At 37.8% G+C, this 14,686-nt stretch overlaps 1 protein-coding gene across 3 annotated transcripts in view; it reads left to right on the forward strand.

Annotated features, from left to right (window-relative positions):
- The window catches only part of Pgant9 (polypeptide N-acetylgalactosaminyltransferase 9), a 106,655-nt gene that overhangs the window by 34,325 nt on the left and 57,644 nt on the right, over window positions 1–14,686 (forward strand). For 2 of the 3 annotated variants that reach the window (XM_018448041.1, XM_018448042.1), the window contains exons 1-2: window positions 1,629–2,379; window positions 5,029–5,236. In XM_018448041.1, coding sequence (XP_018303543.1) covers window positions 2,124–2,379; window positions 5,029–5,236 — 464 coding nt within the window. In that variant the 5' untranslated portion in view covers window positions 1,629–2,123. Of the gene's footprint in view, window positions 1–1,350; window positions 1,603–1,628; window positions 2,380–5,028; window positions 5,237–14,686 lie in introns of those variants that run through there. The other variant, XM_018448040.1, reaches the window with a different exon arrangement.

Below are 14,686 nucleotides of genomic sequence, written 5' to 3' on the forward strand. Positions count from 1 at the left end.
TAATCATTCCGTACAGTAGGCTCGACGTGTGAAAATGATGGATAATATTAGATGACTATCGTAACGTCGATTCTTACGCTGATTCGTTGTTTTTTTTGTCAGTTCCTAGACTAATACTACTTTCTACGATGAAAAAAGATCCATTTGGTAATAGGTATCGAATGGCTAACACGTCGAGATCATGAATGTTATCATCGTTACTTTCGTATGTGTAAATCTACGTAGGTACCGTTCTAACATTGTTACAAGCACACCACCGCGTCGTAACTAAAAGTTCCTAATTTCCTAATTTAATACAAAGTTAATAAAGCCCCGGGACGCACGTATTTTCCGATTACTTAGCGTCGGGTTACTTGCAAGAACGTGTTATAGATACACTGAACTATGGATCGTAGATCTAACGAGCACATAAATTTACAATTATTCTCTTAATTGAAAAATTCCCAAATCGATCGTATTTCCGCATACTTATTTCTTCTTATATAATACTATTTTATTAGTAAGATAAATAAATTATAAAGAGTACCTATATTTTAGAGATTCGAATTATATCTGCAATCTTTATTTCTATTTGTATTTAATGTATAATTATATTTTAAAAATTGTATAAATTTTTAACTTTATTTTTTTATAAATAATAGTTGATCACACATCGCGCGCGTCTAAAAATATATTATATTAATAAAATTAGACAAGATGTCAATAAAATCTTTGATTTATTCGTGATTCTAGAAAACGGATTTAATTGTTTCGAAATTGCTCGAAATCTGCCAGACGAATTATTGAATAAATAAAGAAACGGAAGCTATTCGACTAAATATATCGTAGATATTCGTTATTACGTCAGTTTTGACACTTCAGAATCTTGAATAATTAATAACAAGAAGGTAAAATTTATTTCATTGCTTGCCCCAACTTAGCATGTCAAAAATTAAACTATAATATTATTTCTGTAGCGGCTGTAATTCAGGATTCATTTTATTAGAACAAGCAGAATCGTAACTCCGCATTTTTAAACGATTAATTGCATACACTTTTAAAAATTATATAAATTGTTATCTTAAATAAAATAATCCAATATAAAATAAAATGATCCCCAATACTTGTCACTTAATGCATAATTTTAATATATATATATATGTATGTATGTATAGTCTAGGTTTATACTAATTATTAAACGAACTAAGTAAAAGTTTTAATTTTGAATGAGCACGCGAGTACTTTTTGAAGAGATAGTTCGTAAGTAGATTAGACTTGTCTGAATTGGAACCTTTTAATATTTTATAGAACTTTAGCCGTTATATATACCAAGTTAGATTCTCTTCATTAATATGTTCTTTTTTTTTGCAGGTCTGAGAATGCGGTGACGTTGAGAAACTGCTTGATCCGAAAATACATATCGTAATGCATATATGCAAATATTAATTAAAATATAAAAAATCATATCCAGTGTCTACAACGCTAATTCATATTGATACGAAACCATTTCGCCATTCTACATTGGCGTAATGGAGAACCAAATGCGACATATCGATTGATAAACGTATCACACTACATTGTTAAAACTCTGCCTTGTATAAAAACAGGTAGACATTTGCCACGGTATATCGCAAACTACATCTAGTGCAAAATTAGAGATCTACTTTATCTCACATCTATCGCAACAGCAGATCTCGAGAGAGATCAATCGTGAAGAATAGCTTCGCTGAAACGGATGATAAACACATGTACTATCAAAGAAAGGAAAGTTATCGATTTTGCACGTCAGTGATTGTCAGTCATTTTGATTAGGATAAAGAATCGTTCTCAGGAGTCGAGGCTCTCGCTGTGAAATTCCTAGCGCGATTGCTCGTGAAAGGAACGCGTCTCCTGTAAACCTCCTCTCTCTACCCGGGCGTTTAATTAGCGTCCTCGATCGCGTAGAAAGGAGGAACTAGCTTAGGTGCCCGGACCTTTCGACGTCACACGGCGAGAGCCGACCGGTGGCAGATCGAGGAGGGGCGAGAGGATGTTGCTGAGGTAACACGACATTTCGAGGCCGCACGAGAAGTACGATAATCGCAGCACGGGAAGGTGTCGATCGCAGCAAGCGCATAAAGGAAGGATCGAAGAGTGGCGGAAGAATGGGTTTTCCCAGGAGAAGGTCGCTGTGGCTGAAGGTGGCGGTACTGGCAACCGCCGTGTGGGTGACCGTCTGTTTCCTGCTCTATACGGAGGATCGGGCGGCGGCTGCTGTTCAGGGATTGGCACCGTCGGGCGTCGCGATGCCGCAACAAGCGGCGAATGGCTTTGTGCTACCCGCGGCGCCGTTTAGAAAAGAGTCGACTGGTAATGTTATTAACAACAGGGCGAAGATCAATCAAGCCGGTCCAAAGCAAGGTAATTTTTCTCTTTCTTTCTTACATGTTTAAATCCATTAGAAAATTAATTTAATTTGTTAGGCTGTTAAGAATGTGTGATGTAAATTAAAATGATCGTTTTGCATGTAGCTGAAGAGAGACAAAGAGTTACGTGTTCGCATCTCTCTCTCTCTCTCTCTCTCTCTCTCTCTAAAATTATTTTAGTTACCTAGTTAAAGAGCACAAATTTGGTTTAAAAGACAATCGTTTTATTTTCCGCACGCACCGAGATTGAAAATGTGATTAAAATCGTATTCTTTATCGTTTGCTGATGTGACGTAGGTGTATTATGAGTTGCTACATGAATCACGTCTGTTAGGAAACGGCTTAATAGGCAGACACCCTACACACACGTACGTTAGGTGCGAGTTAGGTCTTAATAAGCTGATAGATGTCCCTTTTGGAATGCACGGTCTGTGCATGAATCATATCTGAGAATGTTTGATTACTTCGCAAGCCACCTGTGGCTCAACCTGTGTCCGACATTTCGAGAATATTTTTCAAAGGTGGATGAGAGAAAATTTATTACATATCATTACACATTTTCTTCATTGCTTATGACATTTAATAATTACGCGCTATATGTAATTCGATTTCTATATAAAGTTCACGAATATAAAATCTACAGATTTTAGTAATTTTAAAATGTCACTAAAAATTGGCACCAATATTTCAAAAATTTTTTCTTATTTTGTCATAGATACAAATTATATAGAAATTCTATATAATTAATTCTCCAAACATTGTCCGTTGGAAGTTTAATTTGTTTACGATTAATCAGACAGAAAGAAAAAAAAAACGGAAAAATAATTTATTTTGAAAAAATGTTTAAATCCTTTCAACTCGATGCTTTTATCGTTTATGCGCCTTGCGTGTCGATCGCATATAAGAGAAGCAGGCAAATAATAAAGGCAAACCGCGCGGAGAAGAAGAACGCAGAGCTTGGTATGATTGTACATACACGCGAAGGATCCTCAAAGACGAAAGTTCTCTCGGGCGATGCCACGGGCGCAATAAGGAATCTTTGGTAGTTCACCCGCCACGTTCTCTCTCATCCCTTATTGCCAGACGCGAAGTACGAATGGAGCTTTCATAATGCATGGATCATCCCGACGATATTGTCGACGTTGCATGTGCTAGCGAACAGCGCGATATATGTATTAGAGAGGAATCTGTAAATGTGGATCCTGAATGATGCTTAGTCGTCTCGCCGCGTCGCGCCGCGTCGGACCGGTTGATGCCTCTCACGAGTTCACATTCGCAGAGAACCTGCTCGCACGCCCGGAATGACGTGTTAATGAATTTAAATGTCTTTACGGGCGTAAATACGTGTTCCGACACTGAGAAGGAACGAGATGATTCTCATCTCGATCGCGCGAACGCAGGGGACTGGGGAAGGAGATCTCCCGGCGGCGCGGACGGCGATCCTCTCCAAGAAAAGCTCGTAGCGTAACAGCGATGCAGCCGTGATGCACGACGGGAGTTTCACCGCCGAACTTCGTAGCGGCCCGGGTCGCGGCGCTAAAGCAATTTGTCGTCCTCTTTATTGCCGCATCGTACACACCGGGGCCGAACTTTGTCGACCGGGATAAAATTATTTTCAGGACAGGCGGGTCGGGCGCGCCAGCCAGCCGACCATATCGCAGGGCGTACTTGCCTCGTTGGCTTTAGCAGCTATGCCGCGGCAATATGGCGCCGGCAAATAAAACCGGAGTTTATGCGAGAAAGCTCTTAGAGGGTGTACCTCGAGACCCGGCGCGTCGGGGATGTGGATGTGCTGAAAATTCAATTCCCGATGCCCTTTTTCTTCGGCGCAGCGCGTCGTCATCGTCGCCACCGTCGCTCGCCGCGTCGACTCTCCTCGTTCCGTTTCTGCTCGCGCACCGACGTTAAACATCATACTCCCGCTATTCAGACGAAACGAGAAGCGGAATGAGAATTAGCTGAAACTAAACCGGAACGCGACAAAATACGAGCAGGGTCATCATATTGCTTCATTTACCTTTCTATCTCATCGATGCGTAAGCAGCGTGATAATGCCTTTCTCAATTTATTAGCAGTTCTACCTTCAATTAGGAGAGTTCTCTTCGCGATATACGTAAGCTTACGCTTATAAATATTGTTAATCTTTTAAACGTAATAATTTTTTAACATTGTCATTATTAGGATAATATCGATTCGATATCGCCAGTTTCCTTTTTCCAATTATTGATCTCGAAAATTTATTCAATAAAAATTTTCATTTTGATTCTGAACTGTGCTAGAGAGAATGCAATGAGTGAAAAATGAGATAAAATTGAAAAACGAAAGCATAATTTTTTGAACAAGATATTATTTTAAAAGGAATATTCCTGGATTGTTCAGGGGCAATATGTAACTTTTATTTCTTATTTAAATACATTTCATGACATTTCTGAAAATTGGCATATGACAATAGTTTTTATAACATTTTAATAAAGATTCAATAAATTAATGACATATTTTAATCTTAGTTCTACTTAATTTGACAGTGAGATAAATTTAAGGATTATATAATTCACAATTAATAGACATAATGTATAAAATATTTAATCACGTGCCAACACCTTTCATACGTTGTCACTCATCTGTGATCTTTGATGGTTTTTAGATTCTATAGGTGGTGGAGTGCTGGATATACCACGGGAACCGGATACTGCTGCACCGGGTGAGATGGGCAGACCCGTGATATTGCCGGCCAACATGTCTGCGCAGACGAAGAAGCTGGTGGACGATGGCTGGCTCAATAACGCGTTTAATCAGTACGTCAGTGATTTAATCTCCGTGCACAGATCTTTGCCCGATCCACGCGATCAGTGGTGAGTCATATTTATTATATTATATATAATTTTAGTTTGCAATAGTTCGCCAAAATTAACGATATATTTGCTGTGTAAAATGCTTAATTCCTTTCCTTCATTTTCTTTAAAAAGTTAATAGCTTACCAACGATGTGTCTCTGTAATAATGGAAGTTTTATCGCAAACTGCCCTGCAAAGGACACGTACGATTTATTACATTCAGAGACGCGATCGGTGGCTCGTTTATCAGCGTGATATTTGCCATCCGAGAAAATGAAAAATATACGCAAAGTAAATGTAAAAAAGAAAAGAAAAACGAGCGTTTAAACGTAACATCTCTGGAGGGTATGTTATATCCGCTATATAAAAAGGGTATGGTACGCTGGTCCCCGAGGCACCGACAGAGTAACAGCCAGCGGCGTTTCGTCGATCGAGACAGATAGGCTGCGGTAATGCGTCGGCGAATCGTGGCCGTAAATGTTCCGTGTCATTTTCCTTTACTGCGGGTACGGTCGCATCATAACATGGTATAGTCCTTGATAAAACATGACGGGTTAAAGGTCGCGACGTCACGATTTAGCTATCCTGATCCGCGATCCTTCCATTCTTTCCTTTCACTTGAGAAAGAATCACCTCCATAGAACATCTCCGATGCACACGGAAACGAATCGTTCTTTACGAGTATAAGATTTGAGTTAGTAGTTTTCTTTGCGAGTGCGTGTACCGACGAAAAATCCAGAATCCAAATGCGATGCAAAATGCGAAGCAACAGCTGCATCGTAAATTGCACGGTATCATATAGAATCAGTTTCTTTTTTAATAGCGAGACCTGTTTTCTGCGTTCGTAACTTGTTGACTTCTTCTATCTATAGGTAACGTGACCAGACGTCCTTCTTTCTTTGTGAAAAGGACACATTCTTATATTCGATACATAGTATATCCTTTCTTAAAAATATCTTTCAACACCTTTCAAAGATATATTGTCCTTCATCCTATTTTGTCGACAAAATACGACACTTTGTTTTTATTTGTCCGGTGCAATAAATATACTCGTAGGTACATTAATTTATTTTTACCATAATTGTGAAAGGATGAGAATACTGCAACTAAAATTGCGTTTATTTCCATGGCTGCGAGGTCGTTGCGGACATCGAATGTACCTGTTAATAAAGTTTCTGTTAAATGTCGATATCATATGTACGATCGGAAATTACTTTTCTTTAGTCTCGCGTTCCATCGTACCAAAGTGCAATTTATTCACTTTCAGGCACAACGCGCACGATCACGAAGGATATTAAAAACCGCTTTTGCGGAGAACGTTTTATCCGAGGCCGGAGAGAGTGCTCTCTCGCTCTGAGTGAAATACGTAATGCAATGGTGTTGCGAGGAGCATTTCTCAAGTAATGTTATAACGCAATGCCTCATGTAATTTGCATCGCGCGCCATTATTTTAATTACGGTACTAACATAAGTTAAACGCGCTGCTATTATATGTAAACATCTCCCTTAAACGAAGAAGAACAACCACACTAATGCATACGTACGTGTACGCTATATGTGCGTCCAAGCTATGCTAATGACCCTCTATTCCGAATTCTTGTTAACGTTGCAAATTATTTTCCGTCTACGTCGCAAATGCAATTTCACAGAGGGGGGAGAAGAGGGAGGGAAGAGAGAGGCGTTCGCGTCCGCTTGTCTACGCGAAGTACTACGGTACGTGTTACGTGTTGTTTAATTAATTGCGCTGTGCCTAATTTGTTGCGCGAGTTGACCGTAATAGTCTACGGCGAAAAGAGCGCGCGGGCGACGTAGTTCGGAAATTTAATCATCGGAAAATGCGTTACCGGAAATTAATACGTTGCCCCGTCGCCGTTCTTACGTCACGCGGGAATTCTGAAACTCCCCGCTGGGAAGTTTTCAATTATACTATTTCATTAAAACAGAACGTTCTTTCGATCTCAATCACGTTAGAGAGTTTTCTTCTCATCAAGGCAAATATGTTCATAGAATTTAAATGACCGCTATTAAGTTTAATATTTTGTCGTACACAATATGAATAACAATAACGTCATTGCCGGTTGTTGATGAAATTCTACATTTTATCAGAGATATTTTAGCAACATTACATATATTTTATTTGCGCCGCATTTTTTTACTCATTTTTGTCTACTTTTTTTACTTCTTTATTATTTTAGCGTGATTTAACGCTTATGTATGACTCTATGCAATTACGCCAAGCAACAAATTGATAATTTTGTTAAAGTCCGTCTTGAAGATCGACGTGATTTATTCGAATGAAATCGGGCCGTAGGGCCGTAACTAAACAGTACCTGCGGTACGTCCGAAATATGTTTCGCGGTGACCGTAAATTTTCGCTAAAACTTCGTCCTGGCGGCGGCAGCGGCGTCGGGCCGACCGCGGTAGCGAATTAACCCCATGAATATTAATTACAATTTACATGATATTAACCGACATTATCAGGACAGGTGGGCAAACTTCGTGGGTGCCTGTTGTTAGTGACACACCGCGAGTCGCGTCCGTAACTAACGGCTTGGATAAAGGTGCCACCACACCAGCACAAGTGTGCTATACGATGTGCTTACGAACAGGTGTCCTTGATTTAGAGCAACGAGAATTGTTCAGAGAGAAAATCGGTAGATAATCGTCACATTGATATCATAAGTATCATACGAAACGATTGTCTCGAATGATAAAAACATTTGAATACATAATCATAATTTTATTAATCATCTCGTAATATAAACCTGTCGAATGATCATAAATACGTTGCATATTATTTATAAAAGTACGTTGTCACTTTATTAAGTGGAATAAAACAGTCGATCTAAACGATTACATTTTATATCTGATAAATTGATCAAAGGAAAAAGGTAGTGAAAGAAACGTTTATTCAATTAGCAGGCAATACAAGAAATAATAATTCGATATTGGTAGCGCATATTTATTCCTATTGGATTCACGCAGAATGTACGTGTCTCTTATTTTAACGCAATTATTTTGTTGTCAAATATTTTCTTTTTAGTGAGCGGGACGCGAAATAATTGTCATAGGCTTTTTTTTACAAAACGATAGATAAAGAGATATTGTCGCCTTTTCCGCTGCTTTTTATGCCGTTTCAGAAAATATATTTCCGACAGCTTAAACAGTTAAAACGAGCTAATTCTGAATTTTATTGAATTAGCAGTCACAGAGTCGAAATAATTAGCGATTACGATCGCGTTAGTTAACAAAGGTACAACGCGTCGGTGGTTATTAATTATTAATTTAAACACCCGAGGGCGACTGTAATTACCGCGGTGGACCAATCATTTAAAGTGGTCGTTATCTCCGCCACGGTACATATTGTTTTTTGAATATTCAATTAAGCGACCTTCAACAGCTTGGTGCGGCTCACTGAATAACGGAGGGCCATTTCCCCTAACGAATGATTTAATTAATTTTACGGTTGAGAGATATATATATATATATATAACAGAACTACTGTATAAAAAAAAGTTTCAATCTTGTAAGCAACTAAAATTATTCGAAGTTACAGGAAAAGTCGATAAGCCGTTTATCAGTAAAATAAAAACCTCTGTTTTACTAAATTGTAATAGAAAATATTTGAAATAAAGGAAAATAGTTGCGTAAGTAGTATTTATTTATAAAGCTGAGTTAAACTATTTATAAAGTCTAAAGATAATTTTTATCTATTTATCTATTTACATTTAAAAATAATTGCATTGAAATTGTTGGCGTTATATTTTTATTTTGATAATCTCACTAAAGATTATTGAACAAAGAAAATCTTGAATGATACCATTCAACAAGCTAAAGGTTGATTCTCATAGATTTGAAAGTAAACAAGAGGCAGTTCGGTGAGGAGCAGAGAGATCAATGCACCTGTGGTGATAAGAGGTACGAAGTGAGATAAAACGTCGCTTCTCGCGGTTTTCCTATCTAACCTGATGGTTCTGCCCGGGCAAGAGCTCCGCGGAAATGGAAATTTAAATATGCAAATGGCGAAACGTTCGGTTTAATAAGCCGCTCTTTCAGCGACTGTGAAATTCGCTTGCCAGGACTTTGCTTAATTATCACATTACCAAACAGCAAGGAGCATCTTTGTGTTTCTAGTATTTGATTTTGTATAAGTTGTTATCTCCGATTTTTCAACATTTCACACAATATTTATTATTATTTTCAATAGGATATATTTTAACCGCGTAGCTTTTTTATCTTTTAAATTCAATAAAAATAGAAATATATCTTTTACAATATACAGTAATAAAATCTGTCTAACTTGTTTCCAAACTTTTCTCAGTTCTTCCGTTTACTAAAAAACCTCGCGTTAATGTTAATATTAATTTAAAAAAATCTGAAATTGCTCTTAATTCTCTCTGAAGAGCTACGTGATAATTTGTAAATTATTGCGCGCAGATATTTTATGCCATTTTTCATCTAGTCGCAATTAAGATTTAATCCCCTTAATTCTTAGAATGAATTTACGATGAAAATTCAAGTTTTCTACGGTTAATTTCCTACGGACAGCTTCGCGGTCCGTTTCTCATTAGCCGAAAAGTTTTCTTGTCTAGGGTGTGTACCTCCTTTCGAAGCATCGAAAAGGCGAGAGAAAATTGGTGATGTCGTTTTGCCAGGCTAAAAGAAAGAAAACGGAAAAAAGCGATATCTAGAGAGAGTTTAACGAGAACTTATGAGCAGCATGGTTCTGCTAGCAATTTCGTGGAAGAAGTTCACATTACTGAAGCTAGCAGCGTCTATTATGTCAGTTATTAAGGAACGTTAATCGATATATTGTGCGAATTGTGCACGATTCAATAAAATATTTCGAAATATATAAAGGTACATACGATTTTCTCCTATCGAGTTTTATCCGAGATTTCAGAGTAAAATTAATTTTCTCTGGCTTTATTCATCGTCCGATTGAATGATTGTTACTATAAAATTTTTAATCCTTCGCGTTGTCAAAATTCTGTTAAAATATTACATTTCTCGTTTTCAATATCAATGACACAATGATGGACGCATGGATTTCTGTAGAATCGATTTTCAGATTTGGTACGCGATTGCCACGATCAATAGCTACCACTTTTTCCTCGTTTTTTCTCCGTCTGGAAAAAGACCAGGCAAACACGTCGTAATGTGATTCTCCAGCGAGCCGTCGGCCACGTAGGTGGGAACGCGTGCAAGGAGTAATGAAAAAATATGTGTCGGATCCGGCTGGTTTCGCTGCCGCTTGATTTCCGTATTCGCCTAGCGGGTTAACGCAAGGCGCCAATATTTTTCAATTACGAGTTGGCCCGGCTTTATTTAGTTTGCCTACCATTTCGCACTCGCGCACGCTTCGCACTTAGATTAGATTAGGCGCGTGTTTCGCCAAAAGCGTCGATGTTTCAGTACGGGTTGCAATACGAATGCGGCAAACGAAACGTTATGGACGGCCGCGATTGATTATTCTGCCATTATCGCGGATATAGAATCGGTTTTCGGTAGACATTCGGATAACGCCCGAGGAAACGATCCCGTTAGCTTTCACCGTTCGTCAGATCGACGAACAATGGCCACTTCGTATTTGCTTTATTTCTGCCGATATGCTCCGCTGATCCCGCAACTGTTAATCTTCAATAATACCATATGGTACCTTTAGAATATATATTTCAGGTTATCAATTATACTTTGGCATGCAAAAGCTAAAATTATTCTTCTGCAATTATATCTATATCTTTGAGTGAGAAACATTTGTGATACATTTTATTAATAAAATTGTTAATGGAGAAATATTCCACTATGATAGAAACAAAATATCCGAAACATAAACTTAATCCCAAGCTAACCGAGGATAAACAAATCGTAGTATAGTATAGACCGCATCATCCCTTGGAGAACAGAAATCTCCAAACAATAACAACAATAAATAAACTTCAAAACAAACTCACTCTTCCAGAATGGAGGCAAGGGTTTACAACCTCTTTCTTAAAAATTGCAACTGTAACGAGATATATGAGGAAGCCAAAGTCCATATAAGACTGCAACGCTTTCGCATTGAAGGCGAAGGATCTATTTGGATTGTGTAAATTTAAAGAGAGAAGAAGAAAAAATGTTTTGTTAATATGTTGAAGAAAATTTTGGTACTTTAATAATTCAAAAAGATCAGTATCCGTTTCTCTTCAAGATTGTAGCTAATTACAATAAAGTCAATATCCAATCAAATGGATCAAGTAGATAACAAATATTTATAAATTCGTAAACGGATTAAACATTGCGTGCACTAAATAATTTATTTCTAGAATTAACTGTTAAGAAAGGAAGAACGCAGTTCATGGTAGGATTCTTTGCAAGGTAGAAAAGAAGGTTCCCGTACATCCCCGAATTCCCGAATGATGCAACATTACCGACCAGAAGGAATAAATTGGCATAGGAGCCAAACCACAGCAAAGTGCAAAACGATTTCGACAGAGAGACCATTGTGCATTGGTTGGAAAATCACTCGCGAGGATCCATTGTGGACCGAGAAGCTTCCACAGGATCTCATCGCTTCCGCAGGAACGCCGAGAATGACTGCCGTTCACGTAAACGTATTCCGGACCGGCGAAGATACTCGAGCGAGATGAACGCAAGACGCTGGAGAGAGCTGCCAGCAAGGGTAGCTGCTGGTATTGCTGCAATTTGTCAGGCAATGTACTGAAACTGATGAATCGCCATCAGTCGACGTTTGCGGAGGTTTTATCGTCGCTTAGCGTTTAAGAATAGTAATCTCAAGAGTTTCGAATTGCCTGTCAGTTATTAAGGCTCTGTATTGATTCAGACTTTATATTTTTGGATCATATTGCACGTATCGCTCACCGAACTTTCAACGAATATGAGTTCCAAACCTCCATCGTACGCATAATCATCATCCGCGAAGTTACTCTGCGAACAGCCGCAAACCGATCCGAGTTTACCCGAGAATAAGTCGAGCTCTCGGGTAAGGTACACAGGATTCGGCTGTGCGGAAGAGGTGTGGCGCGGCGCGCCGCGAAACTTGCGACCGAGGAAAACTTTCCGAGTTACGCGGCGGGAGTAGATAAGGACGTCGAGGAGCGAAGGGGCGAAGCGGCCTGGTTAGAAGGGATTGGACGAGGAGGGACTGGATATCGTTCCAGGGAACGCAAAGTGCACTCATGAGGACGACCGTTCCTCTACTTTTGCGTCCTCCCGCTCATCAGGCGCGCTCAAATCACAGGTACGACGATTTGGTTGTTCTGCATTCGCGTGTCTATCACACGGCCGAAAAGTACGCCGCGGTTTCCAGAAACGCGTCCAAGCATCCAACAGCCCAACAAGTTTTACGATTGCTACCTAACTACCAGCTAATTTTCGTGTTCACGGCGCCACATTGCACATTCGTTACGCTCGCTGAGCTCAATGCAGCTTTGTGGGAAAAGAGTTAACTTTGCGTCCACCATAGCAATGCCGTTTGCCCTGTGGCGAAAAATAGCCGTGTTGCAAAAAGACTAGTTGAACTTGTTCGGTTCGACTTATTAGAGCGTGGTGTTTTTCTTTATAGTTGCACTTATCACAAAGATTTCTGCGTATAGAGAATCGTATATTGTTTCTTCCTCTTTCTTTCTCCCTGGTTCGTGAGTACCCATAACGTAATTAACAATTTAAAATTAAAAATATAGGATTAATAAACATTTAAATTAGTACAATGAAAGTACAATATAGTAAAATGCACTTATTACATATTTTCTAGCTGAGATGACAAAGCAACAATTATAATCATGAAAGAAATCTAGTAACAAAATGAATTTATATAAGATTTCTTAATTTTCTAGAGACAAATTTATTTTTAACGACAGCATTAATACTGCATAGTCTTTTTATGAAGCAGAAAAAATCAGCGCAGGATCTACGATAGAGTAAATAAAGTGGGGGTTAGTCTCTTCTACTTTCAGTTTAGAACCGTGACGCTAGCTGGGTCAAATTGTGTCTTCTCCAATGTGGCGTTCTATCCCTAACGAACTAGTTCACCTTAACACCCATTATCTCAAGGATTAAGTTAAGTGAAAGCGCTTTATCGCTTTAACGATGATCGACATCTACGATCTCGCGCTCAAGATCGTTAAGTAAGACTCTGTGTATCAGCCATTGAGATCCTGCCTTCGTTTATTGAAGATTAAAGTCGGCGACAACTCGATTATCGGCGTTTCCCTATCACGCAAAATTTGCTTGACGTTTGTTTCAAAGAAAAAGTTAGGCTAATCGTTTCGACGTTCGTCCTTATATTAGTTACAAAGGGTTATATTGGAAAACGGTAGAATTGCAGTTATGCTATTAAGGGAAATTAAATGACGTTTGTTCATCGATCGCTGAAACGCACTTGCCTCGTCGTTTAATCATAATCCGAGATTATTCTCTTAGGCAAATTGAGGAAGAACAGCTTTTATTTTGTTCATAAGCGTAACTACACGGAGAAAATGAGCGGTGTAGAGTGAAATTAACTTTAATCAATTTTAAGACAGGGAAGAATACGTCACAAAGTAAAATTTACATCTAATTTTTGCTAAAAAGCTCACGTCAAGATCGTTGAAAATAAGAGCGAATACCGGTAAAAATGAGCTCGCAACTTCATTTTACAAGAAAGTGTACATTCTTTTCTCTAGCGCTTTTAATACCTTCTCTTTATCGTCAACGATAAGTACTCATTGTTTATACATTTTCCAGGATGATATATTTTCATATATTTAAATTGTTATCTACAAAAAACAAGAAAACTAGAATAATGAAGTAAAAAATTAGAAAATTTTAATATTTCTTATTAAAATATACAAAATTATAATGTAAATACTATTTATTTAAGCTAATTTATATTTAAAATCTTATTTATCATGGTAGCATAATTAGAGTAATTTGAATTTTCCAGCTAATATTATCATAAGTATAATACATAGGCCACTGTGTGCAGAATAATCCGTTTTATGAGAAATTTAAGCGATGCGCTTGAAAGAGAATTTCATTAATTATGATCTATTAACCTCTAATAAAATATGCGGATCTCTCAGATCATAGGATTTGAATTTTATCTTAAAATGAATAAATTATAAAAAAATATTTTTTAATCTATATATATATATATATATAATATTGTGCAAGAGCAAATTTAAAATAAACGTAAGAATTATAAAAAATCTTTCGTCAGTCTGATATTTTCTTGACTGATTATAACTATTGATTTTCTCTCCAGATTACTCCATGTTAGAATAATAATGAAATAGGTTTTTTCAAAATAATCTAACGACACACCGGTTATTTTACATGCGTGTATTGTGTTTTATATGTATTTGATATATTGTAAAATATATTAATTTTACAACATATATATCAATTGCATATAAAACCACAACACTTGTCAATTACCTACATAAACTAGAGACCATTTATCGCATTAATAAATGCCATCGCCTCGCTG

Source organism: Mycetomoellerius zeteki, unplaced genomic scaffold, assembly GCF_001594055.1.
Source record: "Mycetomoellerius zeteki isolate Tzet28-1 unplaced genomic scaffold, Tzet1.0 scaffold218, whole genome shotgun sequence".
NCBI classification, from domain to species: domain Eukaryota; kingdom Metazoa; phylum Arthropoda; class Insecta; order Hymenoptera; family Formicidae; genus Mycetomoellerius; species Mycetomoellerius zeteki.